A 16,794-nucleotide genomic window follows, 5' to 3' on the forward strand; every position below is an offset into this window, starting at 1 on the left:
ATACTTGTTAAGCTTATGACATAACGAGTACTACTGCACCAAAAAAAATGCTTCCATGAAAACTTTTCATTTTATAATTCTTTTCTTTCAGAAAACCACTTTTGATATCTATAGACGCAAGGTAAGTCTTAATTTGAGTTGCTACTGAAAAATTAAAAGTATGCATGCATAAATACACAGCTTTAGCTGTACATAGGTACAAAGGTACTTTAGAAATGGAAATAATCCAAATAACAATTCTGTGTGTGTTTTTTCTAGAACATGTTCTATCAACAAGCTATCATGAGGTCCAAGGTCAAATCTAGCGTCTCCCTGGGAGCGTAAGTTTCTTTCTGGTACCAAGACACAGATTAACCCTGCAGATGCCCCGCCCCTCCCTGAGCCTGGTTCTGCTGGAGGTTTCTTCCTGTTAAAAGGGAGTTTTTCCTTCCCACTGTCACCAAAGTGCTTGCTCATAGGGGTCATCTGATTGTTGGGGCCAGGCCCTGGAGCCAGGCCTGGCCCTGGAGGGTGCCCGAGGGCGAGCGTCTGGTGGCTGGGCCTTAGTCCATGTGGCCCGACCGGGCACGGCCCTAAAAAGGAGGCACCGTAGGGGTCGGTTGCATTGTGAGCAGGGCAACAGCCAGGAGTGGAGGTCCTGGCGGACCGATCCCCGGCTACCAAGACTGGCAATTGGGACATGGAATGTCACCTGTCTGGTGGGGAAGGAACCTGAGTTAGTGCATGAGGTTGAGAGGTACCAGCTAGATATAGTCGGGCTCACCTCAATGCACGGCTTGAGCTCTGAACCCAGTCTCCTGGAGAGGGGCTGGACTCTGGAGTTGCCCCTGGCGAGAGGCGGCGTGATGGACTGGGTATCCTGGTATCCCCTCAGCTTGCTGCCTGTATGTTGAGGTTTCTCCCAGTGGATGAGAGGGTTTGTTCCGTCTGCCTTCGGGTCGAGGAACGGGTCCTGACCACCGTCTGCACTTATGCGCCGAGTGGTGGTTTAGAGTACCCAGCCTTCTTGGAATTCCTGGGTGGGGTTCCGGAGCTCCTCCTGGGGTCTCTGTTTTCCTACTGGGAGATGTCAATACTCACATGGGCAATGACAGCGAGACCTGGAGGGGCGTGATTGGGAGGAACGGCCTCCCTGATCTGAACCCGAGTAGTGCTTTGTTACTGGACTTCTGTGCAAACCACAGTTTGGCCATAACGAACACCATGTTCGAACATAAGAGTTTCCATAAGTGCACGTGGCACCAGGATGATCTAGGCCGCAGGTCAATGATCGATTTTGTAATCGGATCACCAGAACTAAGGCCATATGTTCTGGACACTCGGGTACAGAGAGGGGCTGAGCTGTCAACTGATCACCACCTGGTGGTGAGTTGGATAAGGTGGTGGGGGAGGATGTTGGACAGACGTGGCATGCCTAAACGCACAATGAGGGTGCGCTGGGAATGCCGCGCAGAGCAGTGATGTGCGATACCACTGATTTGCTTTCCGATCCGATACCAAGTAAAATTCAGGGTGGTATCGGTGATACTGATCCGATACCGATACTTTGTACAAAAACTTTTTTTTAACTGTATCTTTTATTGTATCTCAAATTATAGATTCATAATGATTACAGGACTTCAGATTACTTGTTCTTATCACTTAATAATGCAGAATTATCATACAGAAAACTGAAGTTGTGTGCCATTTGAGCATGTTGCCTGCCTGCAGCACTAAAGGACTCCTCGAGAGACGTCTGTCTCGCCCTAGCAGCACCTGTCCCTCTCCTCGTCTTCAGTTCGCCTCAACATACGCTCATCATATTCTGTGATATGATTTACTCTGAGGTGTTTGACGAGGTAAATGGTGTTGCCAGAACACCTCAGTTTCTTGCCACATGTATCACAAACTGCATCTTGGCTGTTTGTGGAGGTAAAATACGTCCGCACATTACTCCATTTACACCCAGCCATTGTTGTGAGTGTGCACGACAAGGGGCTGCAACACATTCATACAGCTGTATTTCACACATGACTATTAAAGGCAGAAGAGGAAGTAGTTCCTTCCAATGTAGACAATCCAAATGATATAGTTACTTTCCACTGTGTTCCTGTTAATGATAACCTACAAATTTACCCTACATTACTAAAATATCGATATTTTAATATGAGAATCGATTCTAGAACATGAATGATTGGTATCGGAGGAATCGATATTTCAGTATCGATCAGCACATCACTAGCGCAGAGGCCCCAGTCCGCACTGGAACAGTTGGTGGTTGCACTTCTATAGATCCACCAAAGGGAGCTGCAGGGGTCTGATGCTATGCTATGTGATATTCAGTTATCACATAACTATAATTTGTACTTGGAACATGCAATACTGGCCATATATAGTTGGACTGACCTCAACACACAGCTTGAGGAATGATTATCAGGAGATATTCCACCCTCAGTGATAGGTGTGACCCATCAGTTCACTGTCTACACACAGTTTTGGGGAGTAATAGAATACATGAACGTATTTAAAATACAAAATATGAGTAACTGTATTGAATTACAGTTACCGTTTAAAAAGGTGGTATTCAGAATACAGTTTCTTTGTTGAAATAAAGCGATTACCCGTGATGTGCCTGTGAGCGAGGGAGGGAGAAAAAGGAAAAGTACGAGCTGTCACGGAGCAGAAACGGGAGCTGGAAGCATGTAAATATAATAATAACCACTGCAGCCAAACAGAGAGCCTGACGAGTAAGCTGTTAAGACTCGACTGTACACTGTGTTCCTGTTTCCTCTGAAACAATAAGCTTCGTTGGAGCAGCCTTTCAACGCCTCTCTCTGTCTCTCGCTAGCAAAGTTGACCCACACAACAAAGTAAAGCTAGTTTTCAGCTACGAGCCGACACGAACCCGACGTATCAGCCAGAGGTCCCTTTACTACGGTTCGGAGCCGCAGACCTGTTTTATATACGCGCGGAATAGTTTTCTATACAAGATCGCTGCAAAAAGTGCAGCCTTACCTAATGTCCACCTACTGTTACTCATTTATATGAAGATTTTAACATCTAGCTGGTGTTGGTATGGAGAGTAACCTTCAGTAATAAATGACACAGCAATAGTACATTCATGTAGTTATAAAAAGCATGATAATATATTAAGTAATCCAAAGTATTCAGAATACGTTACTCTCATTGAGTAACGTAATGGAATCTGTAGTGGAATACATTTTAAAAGTAACCTTCTCAACACTGGATACACATTGGGTTTTGTCCCAGTGGCCAAGAAGGCTTCCAGGTACCAAGCAGTTTTTAGCGACATAGGGCCCTGTTCTTAGCTTGCTGGTAGTGTCAGCTGCCCCGTGCCTCTAATTCTCTGGGGCTCTTGCCCTTTGGACATGAGGGCTCCATCTGGGGCTTTCTCCTTCTGCTTAGGTGGGCATGCAGTTGTCATTAGAATATGTGGCCTTGGGACTTCTATTCGGTTGCTATGGATGGCCTGGGTCTCCTGGGCCTTTCTCTCTCTCTCATACACACACACACACACACACAGACGAGGCGTGGCCTTTGGATTGGGAACTGTGGTGGTAGTTGGTGCTTTTTAAGAAGGAGTGCCGGAGGTGTCTTCCAGCTTATACTTCGTTTGGAAGGTGTGCGTCCAGGATACTGGAGAGCAGATCTCACCCTTTAGTTTAACCTCAGGATCAGGAGGAGCAACATGGCTTATGTCCTGGTTGTGGACCAGTGGAACAGATCTTTGTCCTTTTGAGGATATTTAGGATATGGTGTATGAGGTTTGTCCAACCAGTCTACAACTGTTTTGTGATGTGACTGACTGTGGCCCCTTTTCTGTAAGAGGTGTGTTGGGAGCATGGGTTATTAGGCCCATTATTAAAGGGTGTTGGGGTCCCTGTACCATAGTGAGACCTTGTTTATCTAGTTTACCCTAGTTTAAGGCTCTAGGCAGTAACAGAATGAGATTATATCAGATATAGTTTCATATCAATATTCTAAGCAGGCATCTGCTTTGATGCTAATTGAAAGAACAGGTTCAAAGATTTATTATTAACAACTAACAGAAATTAAATACATCATTTCCCCTAAAAATTATGGCACATTATTGGTTTACAGGTATTAAAAATACAGTAAACTCAAATTAACAGTGTATGGTGTGTTTGACAGTACAAATATGTTAAAGTACAAACATAAAACAATGCACTGTCATCATTTTATTGCCCAGCACTACATACAAGTGCTGGAAATGCACTTCCTGCAGAGAGTTCCTGGGCTCTCCATCAGAGAATGTGGAGACAAGCTTGGTCATACAGTACAGCAGGGGTCCAGGGTTGTTAAAGGAGTCAGTTGAGGTATCTGTTTGGAACGCCACCCAGGTGCCTCCTAGGTGAAGGGTTTCCAACTTCCAACTTTCTCTGTGTGCCCTCCTGCAGAAACAGAGGAGATTCAGTCTCCTCAGGGTGCTTTATGTTGTAATGTAACCCTACAATAATACAACAGAGAAACCCCAACCATCATATGACCCCCCATGAGAGAGGTCTGGGCTCTTCTGCCTGGACTGCTGCCCCTTAGACCCTCACTAAGATCAGCTGTGGACACTACATGGATGCACGGAGACTCGACACCACTATGAGACATTTGAAAAATCATTAGAAGGAACAGTTGCAAAAGTCCAAGATACAACTGGGAAATTCAGGTCGATGCCATGTAGCGCACTTTGCAGAGAAACACGAGTTCAAATGTCAAAACTGCAGCTTTGCCATACTGCATCTAACACTTATAACAATTACTTCTCCTAATAAAAACAATACTTGTAGGTGACTTTGTGTAATATTTTGAGTGAAATGAGGAGAAACAAAGACAGAAACCAGAAGGAGTATTTCAGTCACAGTTTGGAGGGTCCCAGTGGTGAGCCTTACCAGCTCCTTTCCATTCTGTCTGTGTGGCTTTTCTCAGGATAAGGGAGAGGGGGTGTGGCTTGTTTCTAATCAGCACGGCTGGAAAACAGCTGGTCCCAGTGAGCCACTGCTCTAAAAAAGCCCTCATAGCTCACTGACTGTCACTCGCTTTTTTAAACACCTTTTTGTTTTTTCAGTACTAAAAACTCTGAGAAATCTCTTCACTCGAGTTCTCACCCACAGCACTAAGAGTACTATCATCATTAGTTAAAATAAAGTATATTTAAATGAACATATATATGCATCTCCTTTTGTCGCGGCTGTGCTGCCTGGTTTTGACATCCTCAACTAGAAAATAAATGAAGCTAATAACAGTTCTGTCTCTGCAGGCTGGTCAAATACATCACAACCTACAAAAATCATGACCCGCTCCTGGCTTCCTGTCTACCCAGCAACCCCTGGCAAACAGACCATGATGCATACTGGACTCTCAACATGAGAAGGTGAAAAACAAAACAACAGTGTACAATTTCAGCAGCAGCACCGATGAGTCTTTGCAGTCTAACATTTTAAGTGTGTTTATTTGGAAAGTTGTTTAAAATAAATTAATGAATTATAAAAAGTCCCTCGTACCCAAGTATGCAGTCAGCTGGGGAATAAAATGGGAGGGGCACTCAGTTTGTGTTGTTTCCCATGTTTATTAAAAGTTTCTGTACATGAAAGATGGATAAAGGTCTGAGCCTTTGTGATACCCAGACATGAGTGATGAAACATGTTCCACCTTTGTGACCCTGATGTGAAGAGTGAAACATCCTGATATGTCCAAACTATTGTTTTCCACACACTGTAAACGTGTGTTTTAATGCTGCTGGAGCAGCAGTGGGGACAAACAGACACAGAGACATGGCAGACATGACACAGGGACAAAAACAGTGCGATGAACACAGGACTACAAATGAGACAGGCACAGAGAGACGAGACAGGCAAAGAGAGACGAGATGGGCACAGAGAGACGAGACAGCACAGAGAGACGAGACAGGCACAGAGAGACGAGATGGGCACAGAGAGACGAGACAGCACAGAGAGACGAGACAGGCACAGAGAGACGAGACAGCGCAAAGAGACGAGACAGGCAAAGAGAGACGAGACGGGCACAGAGAGACGAGACAGCACAGAGAGACGAGACAGGCACAGAGAGACGAGATGGGCACAGAGAGACGAGACAGGCACAGAGAGACGAGATGGGCACAGAGAGACGAGACAGCACAGAGAGACGAGACAGGCACAGAGAGACGAGACGGGCAAAGAGAGACGAGACAGGCACAGAGAGACGAGACAGGCACAGAGAGACGAGATGGGCACAGAGAGACGAGACAGCACAGAGAGACGAGACGGGCAAAGAGAGACGAGACAGGCACAGAGAGACGAGACAGCACAGAGAGACGAGACAGGCAAAGAGAGACGAGACGGGCACAGAGAGACGAGACAGCACAGAGAGACGAGACAGGCAAAGAGAGACGAGACAGCACAGAGAGACGAGACAGGCACAGAGAGACGAGACAGCACAGAGAGACGAGACGGGCACAGAGAGACGAGACAGCGCAGAGAGACGAGACAGGCAAAGAGAGACGAGACGGGCACAGAGAGACGAGACAGCACAGAGAGACGAGACAGGCACAGAGAGACGAGACAGCGCAAAGAGACGAGACAGGCAAAGAGAGACGAGACAGGCACAGAGAGACGAGACAGCACAGAGAGACGAGACAGGCAAAGAGAGACGAGACAGCGCAGAGAGACGAGACGGGCAAAGAGAGACGAGATGGGCACAGAGAGACGAGACAGCACAGAGAGACGAGACAGGCAAAGAGAGACGAGACAGCACAGAGAGACGAGACGGGCACAGAGAGACGAGACAGCGCAGAGAGACGAGACAGGCACAGAGAGACGAGATGGGCACAGAGAGACGAGACAGCACAGAGAGACGAGACAGGCACAGAGAGACGAGACAGCGCAAAGAGACGAGACAGGCAAAGAGAGACGAGACAGGCACAGAGAGACGAGACAGCACAGAGAGACGAGACAGGCAAAGAGAGACGAGACGGGCACAGAGAGACGAGACGGGCACAGAGAGACGAGATGGGCACAGAGAGACGAGACAGCACAGAGAGACGAGACAGCACAGAGAGACGAGACAGGCAAAGAGAGACAAGACAGCACAGAGAGACGAGATGGGCACAGAGAGACGAGACAGGCACAGAGAGACGAGAAAGGACAGAGAGACGAGACAGGCACAGAGAGACGAGACAGCACAGAGAGACGAGACAGGCACAGAGAGACGAGACAGCACAGAGAGACGAGACAGCACAGAGAGTTGAGACAGGCAAAGAGAGACGAGACAGCACAGAGAGTCGAGACAGGCAAAGAGAGACGAGACAGGCACAGAGAGACGAGACAGCGCAGAGAGACGAGACAGGCACAGAGAGACGAGACGGGCAAAGAGAGACGAGATGGGCACAGAGAGACGAGACAGGCACAGAGAGACGAGACAGCGCAGAGAGACGAGACAGGCACAGAGAGACGAGACAGCACAGAGAGACGAGACGGGCAAAGAGAGACGAGACGGGCACAGAGAGACGAGACAGGCACAGAGAGACGAGACAGGCAAAGAGAGACGAGACAGCACAGAGAGACGAGACAGGCACAGAGAGACGAGACAGCGCAGAGAGACGAGACAGGCACAGAGAGACGAGACAGCACAGAGAGACGAGACGGGCAAAGAGAGACGAGACAGGCAAAGAGAGACGAGACGGGCACAGAGAGACGAGACGGGCAAAGAGAGACGAGACGGGCACAGAGAGACGAGACAGCGCAGAGAGACGAGACGGGCAAAGAGAGACGAGACGGGCACAGAGAGACGAGACAGCGCAGAGAGACGAGACAGGCAAAGAGAGACGAGACAGGCACAGAGAGACGAGACAGCACAGAGAGACGAGACAGGCAAAGAGAGACGAGACAGGCACAGAGAGACGAGACAGCGCAGAGAGACGAGACAGGCACAGAGAGACGAGACAGCGCAGAGAGACGAGACGGGCACAGAGAGACGAGACAGGCAAAGAGAGACGAGACAGGCACAGAGAGACGAGACAGCACAGAGAGACGAGACAGCACAGAGAGACGAGACAGGCAAAGAGAGACGAGACGGGCACAGAGAGACGAGACAGCGCAGAGAGATGAGACGGGCACAGAGAGACGAGACAGCGCAGAGAGACGAGACAGGCACAGAGAGACGAGACGGGCACAGAGAGACGAGACAGGCAAAGAGAGACGAGACAGGCACAGAGAGACGAGACAGGCACAGAGAGACGAGACAGCACAGAGAGACGAGACAGGCAAAGAGAGACGAGACGGGCACAGAGAGACGAGACGGGCAAAGAGAGACGAGACGGGCACAGAGAGACGAGACAGCGCAGAGAGACGAGACAGGCAAAGAGAGACGAGACAGCACAGAGAGACGAGACGGGCACAGAGAGACGAGACAGCGCAGAGAGACGAGACAGGCAAGAGAGACGAGACACACAGAGAGACGAGACAGCACAGAGAGACGAGACAGGCAAAGAGAGACGAGACAGGCACAGAGAGACGAGACAGCGCAGAGAGACGAGACAGCACAGAGAGACGAGACAGGCAAAGAGAGACGAGACGGGCACAGAGAGACGAGACAGCGCAGAGAGATGAGACGGGCACAGAGAGACGAGACAGCGCAGAGAGACGAGACAGGCACAGACAGACGAGACGGGCACAGAGAGACGAGACAGCGCAGAGAGACGAGACAGGCAAAGAGAGACGAGACAGCACAGAGAGACGAGACAGGCACAGAGAGACGAGACAGCACAGAGAGACGAGACAGCACAGAGAGACGAGACAGCACAGAGAGACGAGACAGGCAAAGAGAGACGAGACAGGCACAGAGAGACGAGACAGGCAAAGAGAGACGAGACAGCACAGAGAGACGAGACAGGCAAAGAGAGACGAGACAGCGCAGAGAGACGAGACGGGCACAGAGAGACGAGACAGCACAGAGAGACGAGACAGGCACAAGACTGAAAGGACAACAGAAGCTGGACACAAAAGAGACACTGCTATGACCAAAATGCAAAAACAACAGAGTCCCTAGAAAACAACATTTTCAGGAACTAGAAGACGATTATCTTATAAAGGAACAGGTAAAAAGTTCAGAACCAAACTTCAAACCCTGGACGAACCCAGGGACCACGTCAGGATGATGATGGATGCCCCAATAGTGACTGAACCTGTGTTTGTCCTCAGGGTTGAAGTTCCTACTAAAATGCGTGTGGAGCGCTGGTCCTTCAGCTTATTCGAGCTGCTGAGTGACCTGCGAGGGCGAGATGACTTCAAGATCTTCCTTAAGAAGGAGTTCAGTGGTACGTCAACAAATGTCGTTCATCACAGTTTCTCTTCTTGGTAGAGTTGAGAGTTCTGCATGACTAAACAACTACAAGCATGGAGTTTTATCCATGTTTAGCTAAATACAGTGAAGTTTAGGACACATTTATACTTTATCATGGTGATGGGTGGTAGATAAAACAAAGGGAACATGGATGTTTCAACTAAACTGTGAAACACCCACGTCAGCCATATTTCTTTCACAATAAACATCAGGACCCTTATTATTCAACATAGAGCTCATTTGTATTTATTCAGTCTTCAGTTTATTTTAGTTTTGTCAGATCTTCGTGCCAACGATTGTGGAGAGGTTTCCATAATTTGACAAAAATGTTACACTTTGGCTCCACTGGTGGGGTTAGATGAACCACCAGTGTCTTATAGTGTCTTACTATTTATATTTTATCCCTGCACATTTGGCGTGGAGCCCCCATGATTTTGTTGTATATGTACAATGACAATTCCATAAGTCAGAAAACTGTCATACTTATTAGGATCTAATGTGGTATATGGTGTGTGCACATCAGGTGAGAACTTGGCCTTTTGGGAAGCAGCAGAAGAACTGAAGTGGGGAACCTCATCGTCTATGTCAACAAAAGCTGAGACCATCTTCAAGTAAGACAAATAATCTAACCTCATTCTTCTTTCTTTGATTTCTATTTTACTTTATTTTACATTCCACATTTTTACATTTAAATTCCACATTTTGTGTTTTCTTGAGACCCGTCCAGCCATCCTGGTTACACAATACATCTTTGTTTCACATGAGATTCATTTTCAAACTTTACAGTAGCTTTTGATTCAATTCACTTAGACAGCGCCAAATCACAACAACAGTCACCTCAAGGTGCTTTATATTGTACAGTAGGTCGTCCAATAATACATACAGAGAAACCACAACAATCATATGACCCCCTGTGAGCAAGCACTTTGGCGACAGTGGGAAGGAAAAACTCCCTTTGAACAGGAAGAAACCTCCGGCAGAACCAGGCTCAGGGAGGGGCGGGGCCATCTGCTGCGGTGAGGGGAGGAAGACGGGGTCATTTTAAATTGATTTCAGGTTTTCTAAATCTTCACTCCTATAACTTTCAGCCATGGAGGAGATTGATGTAGAATGTGTGTGTATGCAGGACCTTCCTGGCCCCTGGCGCCCCCCGCTGGATCAACATTGATGGCAGGACAATGGGTCTGACAGTGAAAGGTCTGGAACATCCTCACCGCTATGTGCTGGAAGCAGCACAGACGCACGTCTTCCTGCTCATGAAAAAGGTGTGTCCAGATTCATGATTGGTGTGAGGGTCAAAAATGATCTGTTCATACCAACACGTGGAGGTTGCTAGCATGCTCATGTTTTTGATTGGCACAGGACACGTTCTTCCGTTACCTCAAGTCACCTACATACAAGGACATCCAGAAGAAGGCACTGAACCCTGAACCGCACAACTTCAGGTTAGTATTCTACATAATGTAGACACAGAAGCTGAATTTCAGGTACCACTTATTCCAATTTAAAATGATCCAAACAGGAAAAACAGGGAAGGAACCTCTTACTATATTGGGATATATTACCACAAGTACTGACGTACACACAGGCAGTACTTTTTTCCTGGATCCTTCATAATAGTAATCCGACTACATCACAAACTTTTGGAATTGACACATCCATCTTTCCATACAGATCTCTATATAAGGAGACATGTTTAAATCCAGGCTGAAACAGGAAGTGGTGACAGTGTTGTAAGAGAGAGGCCTGCAGTTAATAAGAAAGGATGACTGTATGAAACTGAATAGTGTCTGAAGTCCGCAGGGGAAGCCAGAAGAGGTGTAGCTTGTTTCCACAAGAGTGATGACTGTTAAAAACCAGCGATACTCAGACTGAGAAATCAGTTCCTCTGAGACCGTCACTGTGGCTCAAGTAAAAAATGCTTGGAATTTAAGTTTATATGAAAAAGACGAAGACTAAAAGAAAAAGAAGACAGACAGAGGAGGAGCACAGCGTCACTGCAATGGGAAAACAAAGTAAATAAAACTTCTCCAGCATTCATGGGATAGAAGCTCCTGTAATGATAGCGCCATTTTCAAATTGAAGATAAGAACATTTAAGATGAGACAGCATGAGGGATGTTTACATGTTTAAGTCTGGTCCACAGACCCACTGAGATCTGATGTATTTTTACAAGCCCTCCCTTCGCAACATTTGGATTGGCATCACATTCAAATACTATTTTCTGCGTTGTGTGTCACCAGTTGCTCCTCCTGTGCGTATAGTGGTCAAACAGGTTTACCGTCTAATCATTTGAACCCAAACCAGGGAAAGGACAAGTAAAGAGCATAAGATTCTACAATTGATAAGCAGTGTGTGTTTCACAACTTTACTCTGGTGAAAGAGGCTTTTTTGTCATTAATGTTTGTATTTCCATCCAAGTCCTGCCAACCTGGAGCAGAATGCTCTGAACCGGAGCCCGGGCATCCACCCCATCATCCTCTGGCAGCAAGAAGAGGAGGAAAAAGCCAAGGCTGCCGCTGCCTCCGCTCCAGTGGATGTCAAAGCCATGATGAGCAAGATCGACAGGAAGAAGTAGAAAAGTATAGTGCAGGTGTGTTTGTATGCACGCGGTTTCGTTCAAAGCAGTCCTCTTTGTAGCTGGATACATGAAAGGTCTCACTTTACTTATTAATGGTCTCCTGTTTTAGTAACTGTGAGTTATTTTAAATTGGAAGGAAAAACTTTATTGGCTTTCAGGGCCAAGATCTGGAGAAACACGGGCTGAGCCATCAAAAGCTTTTCTTCTGTCTGTGCACAGATTACATTTCATTTGCTTATTTGAGTGAAATAATAAGACAAGTTACAAACGATCATTTACATATCACATTTTCTGATGTACTTAAAGCTGTTTCTACAGTTTCTACTAGTCAGCAGATCATATTTCATGTATATTGTGTTAGCACAGTTTGTTAATAACACTCTTACTGTTGTGAGTCTACAGGGTGGGCCATTTATATGGATACACCGTAATAACATGGGAATGGTTGGTGATAATAAAGTCCTGTTTGTGGCACATTAGTATATGTGAGGGGGCAAACTCCTCAAGATGGGTGGCGACCATGGTGGCCATTTAGAAGTCGGCCATCTTGGATACAAGTTTTGTTTTTTCAATAGGAAGTTATTGTTGAAAAGCTACTGTAAAGTTATGTTGAAACCAAGGACACCATTGTTTTTCTTGTGACATTACCAATAAGTTTGATGTGTCACATGGCCCTCTTCCTATTGAAAAAACAAGATGGCCGACTTCTAACTGCCCACCATGGGCACCACCCATCTTGAGGAGTTTGCCCCCTCACATATACTAATGTGCCACAAACAGGACTTTAATATCACCAACCATTCCCATGTTATTACGGTGTATCCATATAAATGGCCCACCCTGTAGAACTGCAGTTGCACATATGCACTGCTGTCATTACAGGGTTTTGTTTTGGTCTTATTAGATTAAATGTGTCACAATCATGCAAAATAGTATTTCAGTGCATGTCAATGAAAGAGTATCTGTGTAGCATCCAAGTGTGGCCCATGTCCCAAAAATACAAATAAATGAAATGTAATAAATAAGCTCAATATGTAGAAGACTTTGAATGTCACGGCTGATTTTTTTAACTTTCACTGATGTTTCTTTTAAACAGCCAACAGTCCCTACTGATATATGGTAAATGGCCTGCATTTGTATAGCGCTTTACTCAGTCCCAAAGCGCTTCACACTACATTCAGTCATTCACACACACACTGGTGATGGCAGCTACATTGTAGCCACAGCTGCCCTGCGGCGCACTGACAGAGGCGAGGCTGCCGGACACTGGCGCCACCGGGCCCTCTGACCACCACCAGTAGGCAAACACGGGGTTAGTATCTTGCCCAAGGATAGTTGGCATGCAGCCAGGAGGCAGCCTGGGATCGAACCACCGACCTTCTGATTAGTGGCTGACCTGCTCTACCACCTGAGCTACAACCACCCCAAGATATATCAAGGATACATCAATATTGGCATATATACTGTGTTTGTATTCAAATCAAAAAGAGTTTATTTTAACAGAGCTGTGCAAAAACACGCTTGTGATCATTTATTAATGGTGTCTGCTACAGCAGCTTAAACCTCGTCGTCTCTCAGCACCGTAGGTATCTGTGGCTCAGAGGCTACAGTAGGTTGTAACACTGGGTACGTTTCTAAATAAGTTTATTTACAACAATTAAAGCACAATAAATACCAAAGAGAACCATGTCCAAACAAAAGGAGAATGGTTTAATCTGCTGATTTTTTCTTAAAAGATTTTTAACTGTTTTTAAAGACTCCACAGAGCTCAAGTGTGAACTGTTTGTGGGTGGATGAGTGTGAGCGAGATGAAGTACAAAGAAGTGATGTGCGCTAAACGTGTATTAATGTTTGAATTTAGGTAAGAAAAGGCTCTATATGTGTCAGCTCTGTTTGTGCTTAAGAAGTGCACAGCTGTAGTCAACAAGTATTTTCATGATAAGTCGCTAACCTGAGAAACACTTCATATCAATCAACACTTTCAGCATCTTTTTAAACCAAAGGTCCAAATGTACTAAATAAATAAATAAATAAAGGTGATTGAATCCCTGGTTAGCAGAACCCACAGTGTGACAGTAAACAACAGGTATGTAGTGAATAACAGGAGGACCAGAAGAAGAAGTTAGAAGCTATCGACCTGCCACGCTGTCAACACCACCGGGGCACGCTTAAGCAGTTATGCTGAAACTAACTCATGTTAGAAGCCAGGATGAACTACTTTTGCCAAGCACCGCCCTCCCTGGTGTCCAGAGTGTACTTGCTGCACTAGTTTTAGCTTTTCAGAACTAGTAAAAGGTCACCCCCACCCCCAGCTTCATCACCTTGGGTTTTGCATCCCCTCTTGTAACCTTTGGAAGCAGTGCATCTGCCTGGTCGCTGAGGTCTATCACGGTGAGAAGGGAGGTCGCAGCATCCCTGTTGTGAATCAAGGTGAACTCAAACACCAACATGAACCTTTGTCTGAGCAGAGCCCTCTGGAGCAGGTCCTGCAATCATCTTTCCCTTAAACCTGACTAGTCTCCCAGTTCCTGCTGTCAAACACCCCCACAGCTGATACTGCCCCCACCACACTTCACTGCAGTGACGGTACTGGTCAGGTGCTGAGTGTTGCCCGTTTACTGCAGACGTGAACTTTGGCTTTCAGGCCAAAGGTTCAACATTAGCTTCTTCAGACCAGACTTTGGCTGCCTTCTAGCTTCAGTCGGGTCTGCTCACTAACTAAGGACCTTCAGTTGTCCAGATTGGTTCAGCTCTGGGAAGAGTCCTGGTGCTCCCATTTAGGAATGATAGTGGACACTGTGGTCATGAGACCTTCAAGAGCATTTTCTGGACCCTTCCCCAGATATGTCCCTCCAAACAATCCTTCCTCTTCGGCCTGGAGACAGATCCTTATACTCCCTGGAGTGGTTTGTACGGTGGCCCTGAGAGGCCAAACGGACTGCAACTTCAGAAAACACTTGCAAAAAGAAAAATGCTGCAAAAAGAAAAACGCTGCAAAAAGAAAGACGCTGCACTGCAACTTCAAGAAAAACGCTGCACTGCAAAAAGAAAAACGCTGCAAAAAGAAAGACGCTGCACTGCAACTTCAAGAAAAACGCTGCACTGCAAAAAGAAAAACGCTGCAAAAAGAAAGACGCTGCACTGCAACTTCAAGAAAAACGCTGCACTGCAAAAAGAAAAACGCTGCAAAAAGAAAAGCGCTGCAAAAGCACACAAAGCACAACGGAAATAGGAAAAAAGACAACGGAAATGTTCCTGGGGAGACAATAACCCGACGGACCAGTTGCACGAACCAAAACAAGCTGTCTTTTTTTTTTTTTTTTTTTTTTAACCAAAACAAGCTGTCTGTCACTACCCGATCCGTACCGGAAACCCGATCGGTCACCCGCATGCGCAGGGGTTTTCTTCTTCTTCTGTTCGTTTAATGGCAGTTTACTCCCCAGTGTACGAGGATACCGCCACCTGCTGACTGAGCTAGTGAACCCTATTGTAAACTGAATTAGCGTCATCACAAACGTGTGTTACATTTGATTTAGTGATAATCGAGTGTGTTTATGCTTGTCTGTGTGGAGAGGATTGTTGGAATAGTGATGATGATGTCCGCTATCACTGTCAATTGCCAGTAAACACTTCATCTGGCTGATGAACCTTCACGTGACATATTATAAAGTCTGTATTATTAACTCTGTCATTAGGCACCATTCTTCTTATTTGACGGTGCTGTTGTTCAATAGGGGAACGCTCTCTGTTGAGGAGAAAAGAAAAACTTTGTTGCGGTTACGGATTATCCATTGTTTAAATGTCCCGGTAGTCAAAAAGGCTGAGAAATGCTAGGAGCTAAATGGGTGCTAACCGTGTCATTCAAATATATTGAATGTCGCAATGTTGGCAAAGAGAGGAAGTGATGTAAGATTTTGCGCATGCGGGGGACCGTGCACTGGTCCGTCGGTTATTGTCTCCCAGGAACATTTGTCGTGTATGTTCTTTTTATCCTATTATCGTTTTGTGCACACTTGCATGCTTTGCCTTTTGCCAGGCGCTTTTTATCTTTTTTGCAGACGCTTTTTCTTGTATGTCTTCGTCGCAGCTGTTCTTGTTCCCTTAGCATTAGTTGCACGTCTGTTTAGCACAATATTGCGTCCTTCTCTCTCCTTTCTATGCTCAGCGTCGCTTTCGTTTTGTACAGACGTACTTTTCTTTTGCGAGCCAGTGTTTTACTTTTTTTGCAACAGCTGTTTTCCTTGGTCTTTTGTTTTCACTGTCTTCTATTCAGTGGTCCGAAGTTCCGCTATTGTGCTCATACATAGTATCACAGTGAGTAGCCATGGTTTCTTCTTGGTAGAGATCATTTGTTAATCTCAGTTCAGTAGCCTTTTGCACTCCACATCCCCACCTTTTTGATCCACCTGTTCTCGCATGACTCCTCCTATCATATCTAGCTGTCAGTAGTGTCGTTACCCCTCATCTGTGGCAGCTAGCACTCCCCTGGCACCAGCCCTGACCGACACACCTGAGCTCGTGTCATGGTGAAGGCTATGAATACTCAAACACTACTCACTGTTCTTTTAATTTCATGCAACAACTTTTTTCACCTCATCATTACGAGGTACTGAGTGTACAATGTGGAGTTAATGTATTTGAAATAAGGTTGTAAACATGAGTGAGGTGCTGTGAATACCCTGCAGATGCACCGAATCACAGCCTGCAGTGTGTTCAGCGCCCTCCTTGTTATCCAGCCAAAGGTGAGCAGCACAGATCCATCTTATAACTGTGAAAAGGATCGATGGAAAAACTATTAACTGAACGGTGGGGGCCGGTGTTGGTGACACTTTCTTTGACACCAAGTATCTGCACCACGCTGT

The 16,794-nt window shown here is 46.1% G+C and overlaps 1 protein-coding gene across 1 annotated transcript in view; it reads left to right on the forward strand.

Annotated features, from left to right (window-relative positions):
- Positions 1-12,631, forward strand: part of rgs9a (regulator of G protein signaling 9a) — a 36,964-nt gene extending 24,333 nt beyond the window's left edge. The window contains exons 10-17 of the mRNA XM_040036318.1: positions 92-121; positions 259-320; positions 5,273-5,386; positions 9,210-9,325; positions 9,875-9,962; positions 10,478-10,616; positions 10,714-10,796; positions 11,773-12,631. Coding sequence (XP_039892252.1) covers positions 92-121; positions 259-320; positions 5,273-5,386; positions 9,210-9,325; positions 9,875-9,962; positions 10,478-10,616; positions 10,714-10,796; positions 11,773-11,929 — 789 coding nt within the window. The 3' untranslated portion in view covers positions 11,930-12,631. The remainder of the gene's footprint in view (positions 1-91; positions 122-258; positions 321-5,272; positions 5,387-9,209; positions 9,326-9,874; positions 9,963-10,477; positions 10,617-10,713; positions 10,797-11,772) is intronic.
- Positions 12,632-16,794: the final 4,163 nt, after the last annotated feature.

Source organism: Simochromis diagramma, unplaced genomic scaffold (assembly GCF_900408965.1).
Source record: "Simochromis diagramma unplaced genomic scaffold, fSimDia1.1 OVJJ01000497.1, whole genome shotgun sequence".
NCBI lineage: Eukaryota > Metazoa > Chordata > Actinopteri > Cichliformes > Cichlidae > Simochromis > Simochromis diagramma.